Raw genomic sequence first — 15,507 nt, forward strand, 5'->3', positions numbered from 1 at the left:
TCTTAGGTGGCTGCTAATTAATCAGAATATTTTTCTATGTATAAAATAATAGTACTTATAGGAGAAACCTGTTATTCTTAGTGGGCATAGCATCTTCTAGCGAGCCCAGGAAGCACGCCTCAGGGAATATAGTAACAGGGAAGCTCATTTTGGTGTGAATACATTTACACACTTAAAGAGGTTTAAGCCCTCTGATTCAAGATTTCCTAAATGTATTCTCTGTCAGTAGATGATCAGAATGATACATGTTGGTGTTTCCTATTCATTGCTTTTAATTCCTACAGATAAGTCAGTAACATATGTTTTCCTGCTGACTTTGACATTTCAGGGTTTTGAATGAGTTCATTATGAAAAATCCAACTCTAGATAACAAGAAGGACCAGAGGGATTTGCAGGTAAGAGCCCGGCCTGCTGCTGCATTGTGTAACTGTGATCTGAGCCCGGCCTGCTGCTGCATTGTGTAACTGTGATCTGAGCCCGGCCTGCTGCTGCATTGTGTAACTGTGATCTGAGCCCGGCCTGCTGCTGCATTGTGTAACTGTGATCTGAGCCCGGCCTGCTGCTGCATTGTGTAACTGTGATCTGAGCCCGGCCTGCTGCTGCTGCATTACATAACTGTGATCTGAGCCCGGCCTGCTGCTGCATTGTGTAACTGTGATCTGAGCCCGGCCTGCTGCTGGATTGTGTAACTGTGATCTGAGCCCGGCCTGCTGCTGCATTGTGTAACTGTGATCTGAGCCTGGCCTGCTGCTGCATTGTGTAACTGTGATCTGAGCCCGGCCTGCTGCTGCATTGTGTAACTGTGATCTGAGCCCGGCCTGCTGCTGCATTGTGTAACTGTGATCTGAGCCCGGCCTGCTGCTGCATTGTGTAACTGTGATCTGAGCCTGGCCTGCTGCTGCATTGTGTAACTGTGATCTGAGCCTGGCCTGCTGCTGCATTGTGTAACTGTGATCTGAGCCCGGCCTGCTGCTGCATTATGTAACTGTGATCTGAGCCCGGCCTGCTGCTGCATTGTGTAACTGTGATCTGAGCCCGGCCTGCTGCTGCATTGTGTAACTATGATCTGAGCCTGGCCTGCTGCTGCATTGTGTAACTGTGATCTGAGCCCGGCCTGCTGCTGCTGCATTACATAACTGTGATCTGAGCCTGGCCTGCTGCTGCATTGTGTAACTGTGATCTGAGCCCGGCCTGCTGCTGCTGCATTACATAACTGTGATCTGAGCCCGGCCTGCTGCTGCATTGTGTAACTGTGATCTGAGCCTGGCCTGCTGCTGGATTGTGTAACTGTGATCTGAGCCTGGCCTGCTGCTGCATTGTGTAACTGTGATCTGAGCCCGGCCTGCTGCTGCATTGTGTAACTGTGATCTTCTGCTACAGTATGAGAATGATTCTCTTATTTTATTTTATTTTCCATCAATGTATAAAATCACTCCTAAGTAACGTCAGGTGCATGTCCCTTTGGCAGCATAATGCTGCAATGACTGGCAATAGGAAGATAACCAAGTACTTCAGTTATTTATAGTATTTGATTCCATTAAAAGTTAAGCGCTGGAACGCAATTCACGACTCCAATATGGCACCAGTAAAAACAAGATTCCACTTCCTTACTAGATTCAGTCACGTTTAATAGAAGAGTGCAATATCTCTTATATGTAACTTCAGTGCCGTTTTTTGTTTGCTACACATTTATTGTGCACCAGAAACATATCAGCCCTCTCTTCAATGTTTTAGTCTGAGTGTAAACATCATTTGTACTGCACTGCAAAATATGATGTCATTGTAGTAATATACAATATATGAATAATAGTAATAATAATTCCGAATTTGCTTTATTGTTGGCATGACAACACCTACAATTATTTCTGGTTTTCCTCAGGATGTCACTTATAAAATTGTAGATGCCATTGGTGCAGTTGCTGGCTCATCACTGGAGCAGACTACATGGTTACGGAGAAACCTGGAAGTGAAGCCTTCCCCTAAAATAACTGTAGATGGGACCATTCTAGAATCTGATGTTGAAGGTATTGTTATTCTTACAAATAGAATGCAAAATAGCCCCCTGGACCAGAGCATAATGTTGTACGTCCGTATAGGATAAGAGTTTTCACTGTACTTCTGAAATGCTGATGAGTCCACTTTGTGGAAGGGGGAAAAGAGGTAGTGATACCTGTTAGATCTTCTCCACCCATCACCCCATAGTGACCAAGTCCCTGTCTCTCTACCCTCCTTGCTCTCCACATACAGCTGGTTCCATTATTGGTTGGGAGTCTATAGACTAGAAGAGGGCAAGCTCATCTGAAGGTGGAATTCAAACTCAAAACATATCAAATTATTATCCTTAAACCATGGAGTTTAAAAAGTAACTCAACAAATACATTTCCCTGTCTATCCAACAGTTCATGATAATAATATTTTCAAGTTATTGCTTTTTTTATACTGGCTTATGTTAGAATACTGTGACTTAAACTTCTCAAAATGTTTGTGGCTCTAAGGGCTTATGTCCACTGGTGTTTATTACCTGCATTTTACTGGTGCTTTTCATAGGTATTGCCACTAGAGTCCATGGTTTACGTTATAGTGTCGCTATAACCCACCACCACTGTTACTAGCATTGCAGAGACATTACATTTGTAGTGTTCATTCTAGCACCCTGCACCTGTCACAACCTGTGCAGTTCCTCTTTCCTTCCTGGGGTGTCGCTCTCTGCTCTGGTGCTTCTAGCACACTCAGCTAATTATTTTTTTTATTATTACCAGTTATTTATATAGCGCACACATATTCCGCAGCGCTTTTACAGAGAATATTTGGCCATTCACATCAGTCCCTGCCCCAGTGGAGCTTACAATCTATATTCCCAACCACATGCACACACACATACACACTAGGGGTAATTTTGTTAGGAGCCAATTAACCTACCAGTATATTTTTGGAGTGTGGGAGGAAACCGGAGTACCCGGAGGAAACCCACGCAAGCACAGGGAGGATATACAAACTCCACACAGTTAGGGCCGTAGTGGGTATCGAACCAACGACCTCAGTGCTGTGAGGCAGTAATGCTACCATTACACCGTCTGTGCTGCCACAAACTGCTGAGATACAGACCAGAGTGTGCTAGAAGCATCAGCAGAGAGTGACACCCCAGGCAGGAAAGAGGAACTGTGCGGGTTGTGACCGGTGCAGGATGCTAGAATGAATACTACATTTGTATTCCAGTCTTTGGAATACATTGTGTTCCATTACTTGTTTACAGCGTGTTAATACATTGGGGAAGCTGACAGTGATCTCTTACATGCTAATAACATATGTTTGACATGTATTTTTGCTAGTATAAAAATGTGTTTGATGTTTGCTTATTTATCCTGCACATAAGTAAACAAATGGAAAACCCCTTCTCAAAAATAAAGCCCTCCCTGGACAAGCTTTGGGGCGCGCTGTCTGTACTCCCTTATCTGCATTGGAAAAACAAGTGCACTATAATGGAAGGGGCAGTAGTGGAGGTATCATTTTTTTTATTTAACTTGGGACGTTATTTAATATACTATTTTTGCCTCTGTTTCAGACATTATGCTGTCTCCTACGATGGAAATATCACACATCACCCCATCAGTGTATAGTGTACATGCTCTCACCTTACTTGCCGAGGTAAGAGAAGTATTGTTGCTTTTTCTTTCCGTATAAGAGAAATTGATGTGGCTCAGTGTTACCCATGATGTATTACACGAAGCATTTTTATTTTTGTATCTTGCCAGGTTCTTGCTCATTTGCTGGATATGGTGTTTTACAGTGATGAAAAGGAGAAAGTTATCCCTTTACTTGTCAATATAATGCATTATGTAGTACCCTATTTACGTAACCACAGGTAAGGTCACACTGCCTGTTTCATTCTTATTGATGGTTTTCACTATTTGTTCTGGTGAAATTAAAAAAGTGATTTGAGTGACCTATACAATATCAAACTTCAGTTTTTACTTGTAAGGTTTAATTTATATTTAATAATATAAATGTAATTCCTCAAACTTTGGGAAGCAATTTTGACATTATCGCCTGCAGGATATACACACCCAGCCCTGACATTGTTCTGAAGCCTTTTTGTTAGAGCCTACAGAGTTTTGCATTGTCTTTAATAACCTAAAAAAAAGAGGTGTCCTGTGCTAACCGTAGCTTTCTAAGATGATGTTACTAGACCCTATGCCTAAACGAGGGGCTTGGCCTCACGTTCCCCATTAGGTTACATAGGCAAAGAGCTCACCAACCTGGTGTAGTATATTGATTGCACTGTAACGAATGCTGTGGGATGGCCACTGCGGGCTCACTCAACCCTATATCTGCACCCCAGAAGAAAACTCTCCTCCTAATGAAATAAGTTTGTTCAGTCCTTGCTGTCCTATCAATAACGGGCTATGTTGTGTCATGTCTGTGCTTTATCACTGCAGTGCTCATAATGCTTCCAGTTACCGAGCTTGTGTGCAGCTACTAAGCAGTCTCAGTGGCTATCAGTACACCAGGCGCACATGGAAGAAGGAGGCCTTTGATCTCTTCATGGATCACAACTTCTTTCAGATGGATGGCTCCTGTGTTAGTCAGTAAGACCCCCTTCCATCCTACTGATAACATGCAGGTGTTATAGCTGCACGTATGGTGGAATAAAGCCTTCAGAATGGGATTGAATGTGTTTGTAATGCTTAAATTATAGTTAAATATAAGCTCTTGTGCCAAGGACCATCTGTGCCTATGTTTTTTCAAAGACAAGGTTTGACTGTAGAATGTGGGCAGATTTAGTCCATTGTGTGTGGGTGTATTATATAATTATATCTGATTGTTACACTAGTTGAGTTGTTGCTCTGGATGCCTGTGTTGAATGAACAGAGCTGTGACACACTGTGGCTGTGGTTTGCATAATGTTGAACATTAAATTGCCATTTTGAATTGATATTAAGTGGTGAGCGCCTTCCTTTACCGATTGTTGCATTGAACTTTGTGTGTGTGTATAATATCAGTTTAGGTTCTCTTGTGTCTCCAGACTAGAGCACACAATTACTCCTGTGTAAGGCACATTCTTCCTCTAATAAGTTTATCTTTCCATGTAGCTGGAGGGCAATCATGGACCATCTGATGACACATGACAAAACCACATTTCGAGACTTAATGAGTAAGTGGTTTCCTCTTCTCAGTTTGTCTGCCCTTTCTGTACCCTACATTGCATTTGTATTCTTGTATTTGAGCACAAGGCTTGTTTATGCCCTGTTGATGTGAATTGTCTGACTGCAGAGGGTAGTATGAACATATCTGCAATAAGAAGCATAAATGCTGTGTGTTCCTAACTTCCCTATACTATATTGTAGCACGTGTAGCTGTGGCTCAGAGCAGCTCTCTCAGCCTGTTCACTAACCGGGACGCTGAGCTGGAGCAGAGGGCAATGCTGCTAAAGAGACTGGCCTTTGCTATCTTCAGCAGTGAGATCGACCAATATCAGAAATTTCTTCCTGACATACAAGGTGAGATATGGCACGTATTATGTAATAAGCAGGATAGAAGCTATATTTCAGCCTTGGCTTCGTATGTTTACTCTGTCATTACAATTATTACGTTTGTCATAAGCCTATGTCTTGGTTTTCGTGTGTACAAACTATAAGAGGCTGTATCTTAAGTACTAAATACTTTATGCCGTCTGTTCCCAGAACTGCATACTGCTTATTTATTTTGTCATTTGCCATAGTTTCATTTCTTCATGCACATGATATAAGCTTATTATATAGCACATAAAATCTCTGGGCAGGTCAGTACTATTTCATATAAAATCAATAACAACAGGGAGCATTTGCTTGCACAGTATATAATACACCTGTGTCTCTCTGAATTGAAGAAAGGCTAGTGGAGAGCTTGCGGTTGCCACAAGTGCCCACTCTACATTCCCAGGTGTTCCTGTTTTTTCGAGTATTGCTCCTCCGAATTTCTCCTCAGCACCTCACCTCTTTATGGCCAACTATGATCACTGAGCTGGTGAGTACCTGCTGATCTGTCTTTCATTCATCCAAGCATCTTATCTCTTCATGCTGATACAGTAGGACTTATGTTCTAGGCTATCGAGTAGGCTCCTGCACCTACATTCTGTATATTATAAAGGTGGGCACTACACTGCCCACCTCCCTCACTAGAACCAGTGCCACTGACTGGAACATGCACTATTCTGTAACCCAAGGCAATGCATACGCTACTAGCTTGATCAGGCTATCCCAGTGCAAAGTAGAATAATAAAAGCTAGTATCTGAGCACTGTTGGTCAATGCACAATGCATGTCTTCAGCTATGTTAGTAAGTGACCCCTTATTGTTTCCAGTTTCAAGCACAGAGTTTGCCGTCCCAGTTCAGTCCCTAATCACTTGCCCTACAGTTAGACCTGACAGCAGATTTTAATTAGTGAGTAACCCAATGTTTAATGTTCTGTTTTGGTGGATATAAGATTAATAGTAATAATATGTACATTCTCTTATCAGGTACAAGTGTTTCTGTTAATGGAGCAGGAACTTACTGCAGATGAAGATATAACCAGGTATTTTTATAAAATTTCAGATTGATAGTTGGTTGTATTGGCATTGATGATTACAAACAAACAGGTTGGTAATTATTATGCTGTAAGTGACCATATATTCTGCAGTAACAATATATGTTCTGTAAATCTTTCTTCCATCTTCCTGTAGGATTTCTGGACCCTCTGTTGCTGGGCTGGAGACTACATACACTGGTGGAAATGGATTCTCCACATCCTATAACAGCCAACGCTGGCTAAACTTCTACCTGTCAGCATGTAAATTCCTAGACTTGGCCCTGGCATTGCCCTCTGATAATCTGCCTCAGTTTCAGATGTAAGTTGGTGTTTGTCGTTTTATTTCTTTTACTCTGTATATGAGATAAATAAGGTTTGTTTTCACTACTTTTTTTTTAGCTTTAGTTTTTAACCACATACTTGACTCTAGTATATTGTGTTGTATTGGGAATCTTACCCAATATATGACTGTGACCGAGGAAACTGCAGAGTAAAAGAAAAGAAAAAAAGGTACCACTTGTAGCAATGACAAAATAAAATACACTTCCTCATCTCTGCCCTCACTGGCCAATTGTTTTTTCTTACTGTAGAGGACTTCTGCACTTCTATGGAGGACTGGGTGCATTAGTCTTGCATTAGGTTGCATGAAATTTACTGACACTTGGTGTAGCTGGCCAGAGTCTAAAGAATCTGACTCCTATCTGAAATATATATGAATGCACCTGATTGTTGGGTATTTTTTGTTCTCTTGTTTGTCTTTAGTACTTGTGGTACCACCTGTGGCTATAAAGACACATGGGGTCACCTTCCCCATCTCCCTCACCCCATACCTAGTACTGTGTTAATGGTAGTTGTGAATCAGCCAGTGAATGAACACTACCAGTGAACGTTTTCAGTTTTAATACAGTAATCTTACATTTTCATGCATACAATCTTAGATCTGCTGACTGTTTTATTGATTTAAGTGATATTATGTATTTACTTGTCTGTATTGTGCATTTATTCACTAGTAATCTGTACACCTCTCCTGTTTTTTGGTTGTAATATTGTAACTATTCCTTCAATCTTTAAACTAAAAATGTAGTAATAATGATGGCACTTGTCTCAAAATGGCTTTTCTGTTGTATCTTCTACATATACCATCCCCTCAAGTTTGAGAATTCCCTTAACAGTTCACTCACTGGACGATTCACCCTATAAATAGAAATAGATTTATATATATATATATATATATATATATATATATATATACTGTACTATACAACAGAACCCTAACAGACTGCTGCGTATCATTGTATTTACCTTGTGACACACTGTATCCAAGATAGAAAGGAGGGTTTGGGCTGCACATCCTAATCTTAAACATAGTAATAAGTGCTACCATGCTGAGACCTGTAGCTCTACAGCAGAAAAAAGGGGTGAGATGCAGGTGCACACTATAAGCACTAAGAATTCTAATGATCAAAATATTAATTGTTGGAGTTTATTATAAACATGGCTTTTAAAGTAAGGTTTCTTGGTACATATTTGGCCAAAGAAGTTTGCCCACCTACCACGTCACGGTGAACCTTTATAAGGTGGGTCCCTAACATCCCTAATAGTGACACATTAAATAATTTATCTAGGACTTACCTTTAATAGAGCCCATTAAATGTGTGTACTGCAATGCAAAGGACCCACACCAATTAAAATCACCTGGGGCAGGTAGGAGGAGTGCCAGCCTAAGAGAAGGGGTCTCATCTTCTAATGTACCTTAAATACACACATACACAGAGGAAAAAGGAGGGGCTGGGCTGCACATCCTAATCTTAAACATAATAATAGGTGCTACCATGCTGAGACTCTGTATTCTGTAAGTTCTTGAAGTTGATGTGTTGAAAGCAGGAAAAATGGACATCCGTAAGGATCTGAGTGACCTTGACAAGGGCCAAATTGTGATGGCAAAGCAACTGACTCCAAAACGGCAGGTCTTGTGGTGTGTTCCTGGTATGCATTGGTTAGTACCTACCAAAAGTTGTCCAAGGAATGACAACCGGTGAACCGGCAACAGGGTCTTTGGCGCCCAAGCCTCATTGTTGCACGTGGGGAGTGAAGGCTAGGCAGTGTGGTCCGATCCCATAGAAGAACTGCTGAAAAAGCCAATGCTGTCTATGATAGAATTGTACACTTTACAGGGAGTTAATTTGTAAAGGGCAGATACACTAAAAGAAAACCCTCTTGGGGGGGCATGCATTAGAAGAGAAATATTTGTGTATGTACATTTTTAATAGTATTGTTGTTGAAAATACTGAGGGATCAAATGCTCCAGAGATGTGAGTGAACTAGGGGGTTCTTCATTTGGAACACACACAAAAATGACACCAATAGGTAAAAGGACAAATATTTAAGGTATATAATTACCTTTACTTTTTAATTAATGTCATAGGCCCATATTTAATTAGGTGTGATAAGCGCTTTTCGCCGGTGACGTCATTTCGCCAGGCGAAAACTTTTTCCCGTATTCCGCTGGTGTGAAAAGTCTGCACATAAGAACCAGCGGAAAAGATTAGCCTATGAAAGCAGGCGAAAAAGAGTGCAGAATTGGGGTAAACTGCGTCAAATAAAAAAACTTAACACCCCAAAAATCTGCTTTGAAAAAGGGGACGAAAAAGTACAAAGTTGGGGTACAAACTTAAAAACTAGCGAAATAGATTCCAGGGAGGCCCCCATGTATGTCCCAGGTGTTTTAAATTTGCAGGTGGTTGCGGCAGGTGGATTTTTCACGATTTTTAAAACTTCAATTTAACAACTTGCTTGCAATATGCTAGCACCCATTTTCAGGTACCCCAATTTTGCTGAGACTACTTATTTTCTCAAAAAAAAAAACTTCTAAATACTATTCTTCACTTATGCAAAGACGCAAAATAGCACCTATTGAGACCATTTAAGTTCCCCAAATACCTTCAGGGCTATTCGGGGGTATCCATAGTGATCCCCCCATGTCATTGCATTTTTGGGGGGGTGTCAGGCTGATTTCCCCAAATCTGACAGCACTCTTCACTTGTTCGCGTTTCGCCGGGTCCCGTTTTCGCCAAATTTGAATTTAATACGGGGATAAGCGGCGACGAGCGCGATACTTTTCCGGATTGAAAACCAGCAATGTCTGCAAATACCTTGGCAGTGGGACTTTACACACCTAATTGAATATGCTCCATAATGTCTAATTCATGCACATTGTATGTAGCAGTAATCAAATCATTGACTAGATTCAGTGCAGTATCAGTGGAAAGTTGGAACAAAAGCCTGACTGAAGACATCCAGTAGAGTATGTTAGGCCAGTGCAGGCAAGGCTCTCTAAGAGCTTGGAGGGACATGGGACTTGAGAATTGGAACAGTTATACCAAAGGTGTTTTGGCCAGAACATGAACAGTCACCAGATGCTTTAATAATGTAGCAGTAGAGAATGTGATTGCAGATGGTAGTTATACTGGCATGTGCACAGGGATATGTGAGGCGATAGGATTAAAAGGACAGGCAGTATAATGGGTGAAGACTATAGTTGTTACTTCCTGCTCATCTGTGGGACCAAATGAAGAGAAAGTACTAGTGATTGCAGGAAAGAAATTGAGCAGGTTGTTGCTCGGTAAACTCTGTAGGATGCCATTTCACCTCAGATCTTGTCACTGAGGTAAGGAGCAATATTTTGGCCATATATGGCTATCACAAAGTGGCGGAGGTTAGAAGCAATAGTGAGCACGAGAGATTGGAAATATTTTTGTTTGTCAGTCTCCAGAGCATTTAAACAGAGTTTATGTAGTGTGTCATGGCTGGTGCTGGGAGGAAGAGCAGCTAAAGCCACTTAACCAATTGCCATGGCTAGGGTTTGGTTACGATGTGATACAGCCAGATCAATGTACAAAGCTGTTAGAGGTCTATGTACTAAGCCTTGGAGACTGATAAAGTACAAACCAATCAGTTCCTGTCACCTTACAGGCTGTGTTTGAAAAAAATGACAGGAGCTGATTGGTTGATACTTTCTCTCTCTCCAAGGCTTAGTGCATAGACCCAATAGCTAAGTGCAGATATGAGAAGACTCGGTGGAGTTAGAGGGCAAAGATGTTAGTGTTGGATGAGAACTTGCATGTGATTAGCCAAAGGTCTTGGAGAGGGAATATGTAAGAAATCAAAAAGAAGTATGGAGAAAGATTACCTGCAGTTAGGCTGCCTAATACCAAGGTTAGCTGGAGCTACGGGACTGGAGTCTCTGTATATTGCTAGGTCATGATTAGTGGTCTCGGCCCTTTTTACCTGTTTCTAGCACATATTGTTTTCATGTGGTGATTCATCAGGTCTCGCACCGTATGGCATGCCGAGGCTATGTGTGTATGAGGACACATCCGTACAGGTGCCATGTTAATAGCATAACAGCAAAATTCTGAATTGACACTAAACAGGTCTTTGGTCACTGATGCTTGAAGACCCTTTGTCTTATTGTTAAATATTCTTTATAGCATGCAGAAGACACTACAGCACTTTTTATTATCGCAGTATTCTTACCTGCCTCTCTTCTTTTCAGAGCTATAGCACCCCATCTTTCCTTTTCTATTCCCTTTTTTTATTTGTTGTCATTTATTATTATTATTAACACATACACAGTATATAGAAGCTACTCTGGTTACCATTTGCCATAAACCCATAGCTTATTATTATGTGCTATATGGTAATAGTGTGCTTGTATTTCAGCTTCAACCTGTAGTCTTTTGACTTCCTACTGTAGTGCAGAACGTTCAAAAATGATTTAGATTGTACAGGGATAATGGCAATTATCTGTTAGTGTGCACCTCATGTTCTCTTGAGTTCCTAACATATTATATAATTTATAATAATACATTTTCAATTATATTTTTAGGTATCGCTGGGCATTTATTCCAGAAGCATCAGATGATTCAGGGTTAGAAGTTCGCCGGCAAGGCACCCATCAGCGGGAATTTAAACCATATGTCGTTCGACTAGCAAAACTCTTAAGGAAAAGAGCAAAGGTATTTGTGTTTAACTGATAAAAGGAATTATTATGCTGGGTACACATTAGCCGATGTGTACCCAGCACGATATCGTAGGCGGCGGGACCCGGCGAGGGTCATGGCATCGGCAGGTGCATCCACAATTGCCGGAGCGACGGTGTGACAGCGGAGGCCATGCTATCGCCCCCGCTGACTATATAGCCCATCGGACCTGCATGCAGATCTAATGGACGATGTAGCTGACTATGTGCAATAGCGCGAATCGGCAGCGACATACCCGGGACACACTGGCCGATATGACATTTCATCTAGTGTGTACCTGGCTTTAGGCTAATAATTGTACAAAGGACTGAATTAATTATTTTTGTTTTATGTACACCTGTTGGGATCTACATCAGATATAGCCAAGGCCACTTAGCACAAATTAATATACAATATCTTAAAAACACATTTACTACTGAAAGTAAAGTGTTACGTTTGCAAATTGGTTTGGATCATGAATGTTGTTTCAACTTCGTAATAGTCACTGTAATGTTAATAGCCAAGATAAGTATTGCATAACATATATGATTATTCACAGTGTGTATTTGCTTCAGAATTGCCACCAGGAGTCCGATATCTGTCAGCTGAAACAATTGTCCAGTAATGTTAATTATTAGCAGAAGCTAATGGAAATGTATATGTTTGCATGCATTATGTTATTGTTTGGTGAAAACATTACCCAATAAGTTTTTATTTTTATATATTCCAGAAAAATCCAGAAGACGACTGCTCAGGGAGAACATTAGACTGGGACCCGGGCCATCTGCTGCTTACATTGTCCACCATCCGCAGCATGGAACAGCTGCTGCCTTTTTTCAATGTACTCAGTCAAGTCTTCAATAGCAAAGTGACAAGCAGATGTGTTGGAGACTCAGGGAGCCCAGTACTTTACCAAAACTCTTTTCCCAACAAGGATATGAAGTTGGAGAACCAGAAATTGTTCTCCAGCAAAGCAAGGCAGAAAATAGAGGAGATGCTGGAGAGGGATTTTTTAGAAGGAGTACTGAAGAGCTGACCGGCTTCATGCTACCACTCACTCCTGATTTTACTGACCTACATTGTTTTATAGGGTTTTTTTTTTTACTTTGTATGTACTGTAACAAATATGATTCTGACTTAAGTTTTGTCTCTATTTAATTTAAATATTTTTATTTGTAAATAAAAGTGAAAATTCTGGATGTGACCTACAGTAATCATGTTAATGTACTGTCTCCCAACATCATGCTGCATAAATTATTTGTCTTATGTTGTTTACTGATCAAAAACATCTAAAAAAAAAAAAAAAATACAGATTTGACAATTTTTCATTATGGCTTTGCCTTTTGTTATTTGGATGTACAGTCAGCTCATGTGATTAGGAGCTGTCCATATGCATATCTATACTAATATAATAAGAACGTTGTGTCTGTCTGTTCCAAGTTGGTGCAAAAAATACTGAAAACATTTTTATAAAAATGAAATTTTGTAGTGGAAACTCCTAGAAATAATCTGCACTTTTTTCGTCTTGATCTGTCAAGTTAAAGCTGAGCAATAACAATAACAAAATGTATTGCCATCAATACAAGAGATAGGTGTGGCACCATGCCCATGGGGGGAGTAGCGGGAGAGGTGCTTTGGGCCCGCGTTCACTTGAATAGAATAGGCTACATTGTGCACAGGGCACACAGTAACATTAGTGTGAGTGGTGGGTGAAGGTGCTGCTGCCACCAGTCTGTATAGTGCTGCTGGTCGCATGGGCCACTCCTGTGATAGGGCCCCTATGCAAAGCAATACAACTACAACACTTCAAATAAAAAAAATGTGTCCAGAAGCGATTTCACTGTGGGTGAAGCCACGGGCAACAGCTCATTCAGTGATAAATGAAGGAATGTGCTCTCTGGGCTACGTGTACAGGTTGTGGTATAGAAGATCGACAACAGATGGTAGACAGGCAATAGGTCGGCAGGAACTAATGGTCAACACAGAAATGGTCGACTTTTTTATTATCTAAGCCTAATCTTCACCCTAACCCTCCCCCTAGTGCCTAAACCTAACTGTCCTCTTCCGCAGCCTAACCCTTGTCCCTAACTTAAAAATGTAGAAAAAACGTGTCGACCATTTGTCCTTGTCGATCATCTGGTGTCGAACTATTGAGTGTGTATCTTGATATTCAGTGTAACAACTCTGTTCTTCATTTTTTTTGCATCGGGCCTACAGTGGACCTTTGAACAGAAGTACTGAATGCAGTGATTTATCAGGAGTCTGTTAATAATATCAGTCATTTATTATCAGTTACTTATATAGCGTAGCATATTCCGTTGCACTTTACAATTGAGAACAAACAGTAATAGAACAAAACTGGGTTATAACAGACAGCGTTAAGGGGCCGTACTTACAATCTATAGGGAAATAGGCATTGATACTCATGGATAGGTGCTATATATTGCATTTTGGTCCAGCCAGAATGCACAGTTTCTTGGTTGGCTGTATGATTCAGTCATACGAGAATGTTGGCCTTGGGTCAGGAGGATGTGAAAGTATGTAAAGTTATGTATGGACAGTATATAGGGGAAGTAATTGGGTAAGATAGGTTATGTGGGTGGTTCTGGGATTTGATAACCTTGTTTAAAGAGGTGAGTTTTCAAGGAACATTTGAAGGTTTGGAGACTAAAGTCTTATTGTGCATGGGAGGGCATTCCACAGAGTGGGTGCAGCCCGAAAAAGTCATGTAACAGTGAATGGGAGCAGGTGATGCATGACAATGAGACGCAGATCTTGTGTAGAGTGGTCGGGTTAGAAGATACGCGTACTTTGAGATAAGTGAAGAGATGTATGTTGGTGTAGTTTGGTTAATAGCCTAATGTGTAAGTAAAAGTATTTTATATTGAATTCGGTAGAATACAGGTGACCAATGGAGGGACTGACAGAGCGGAGCAGCAGACTATGAACGTTTAGCGAGGAAGATCAGTCTCACAGCTGCATTCAAAATGGATTGTAGTGGTGAGAGACTTTTGGGAAGACCAGTAATGAGATTACTGCAATAATCAATGTGGGAGATAAAGAGTACATGAATGAGAGTTTTTGTAGTGGCTTGTGTAAGACATGGTCGTATTCTGGATATGTTTTTTTAGATGTATGTAACATGATTTGGAAACTGACTGACTGGATGTGGGGAACAAAGGACAGTTCAGAGTCTAGGATAACTCCTAGGCAGCGAGCTTTTGGGGTGTGGGTTGATTGTCGAGTTATTAACAGTGATAGAGATAATATGGTCATATCTCGCCGAGAGATTGTACATATCACAGTAAATTAGGACATTCTATTTTTTTCAAGACTGAAGATGGCTTAAATTGGGAGAAAAGTCCGTTAACTGTTATAGCAAATCAAGTTGCTGGGGATAGACACCCCTCAGGACCCAGCGTGTAATATAGCACCACTACCAGATTAGTTAATGAAAGGTTTATTATTACACAGGATATGATACAGAAATCATAGTAAGCAGGCAGCTATTAAGCAGAACTGAGTTAACAGAAGTGCATTATATGATAGTCCCGGATAGTAATGGTAATGCAGATAACACAGGTGCTAGGATAATGCAGGATGTTTGCAGATAGGAACAGAATACTTGAAAATGCTAAGATATATTGATGACCGGAACAGAATCCTTGGAAATGACAATAAAATATATTGTAGACAGGTACAGGATATAATGCAGAAACTAGAAAAAGCAGACGGCTATCAAGGTTAACATAAAAGTGGACAAAATAGCGCTAGTGGGTATCTGATAATAAATTCAGTCAAATTGCAGGTACGGTTAATATAACAGACACATTTATTAGGATATATACCGCTACTTCCGTATCTTTGCGGCCCCCTGGTGACGCTACGTAAGTAGCGTAACCAGGAAATACTATTCGGCCGCTTGCGGGCTCATGCTCAC

At 40.8% G+C, this 15,507-nt stretch overlaps 1 protein-coding gene across 4 annotated transcripts in view; it reads left to right on the forward strand.

Moving 5' to 3' along the window:
* Positions 1-12,890, forward strand: part of DOP1A (DOP1 leucine zipper like protein A) — a 122,502-nt gene extending 109,612 nt beyond the window's left edge. For 3 of the 4 annotated variants that reach the window (XM_088471772.1, XM_088471785.1, XM_088471777.1), the window contains 12 exons: positions 329-395; positions 1,880-2,024; positions 3,563-3,645; positions 3,753-3,862; positions 4,437-4,586; positions 5,091-5,152; positions 5,346-5,498; positions 5,867-6,003; positions 6,497-6,552; positions 6,701-6,865; positions 11,435-11,564; positions 12,298-12,890. In XM_088471772.1, the coding sequence (XP_088327898.1) occupies positions 329-395; positions 1,880-2,024; positions 3,563-3,645; positions 3,753-3,862; positions 4,437-4,586; positions 5,091-5,152; positions 5,346-5,498; positions 5,867-6,003; positions 6,497-6,552; positions 6,701-6,865; positions 11,435-11,564; positions 12,298-12,603 (1,564 nt within the window). In that variant the 3' untranslated portion in view covers positions 12,604-12,890. Of the gene's footprint in view, positions 1-328; positions 396-1,879; positions 2,025-3,562; positions 3,646-3,752; positions 3,863-4,436; positions 4,587-5,090; positions 5,153-5,345; positions 5,499-5,866; positions 6,004-6,496; positions 6,553-6,700; positions 6,866-11,434; positions 11,565-12,297 lie in introns of those variants that run through there. The other variant, XM_088471793.1, reaches the window with a different exon arrangement.
* Positions 12,891-15,507: the final 2,617 nt, after the last annotated feature.

This window comes from Taudactylus pleione, unplaced genomic scaffold (genome assembly GCF_031769625.1).
Source record: "Taudactylus pleione unplaced genomic scaffold, aTauple2 ptg000015l, whole genome shotgun sequence".
NCBI classification, from domain to species: domain Eukaryota; kingdom Metazoa; phylum Chordata; class Amphibia; order Anura; family Myobatrachidae; genus Taudactylus; species Taudactylus pleione.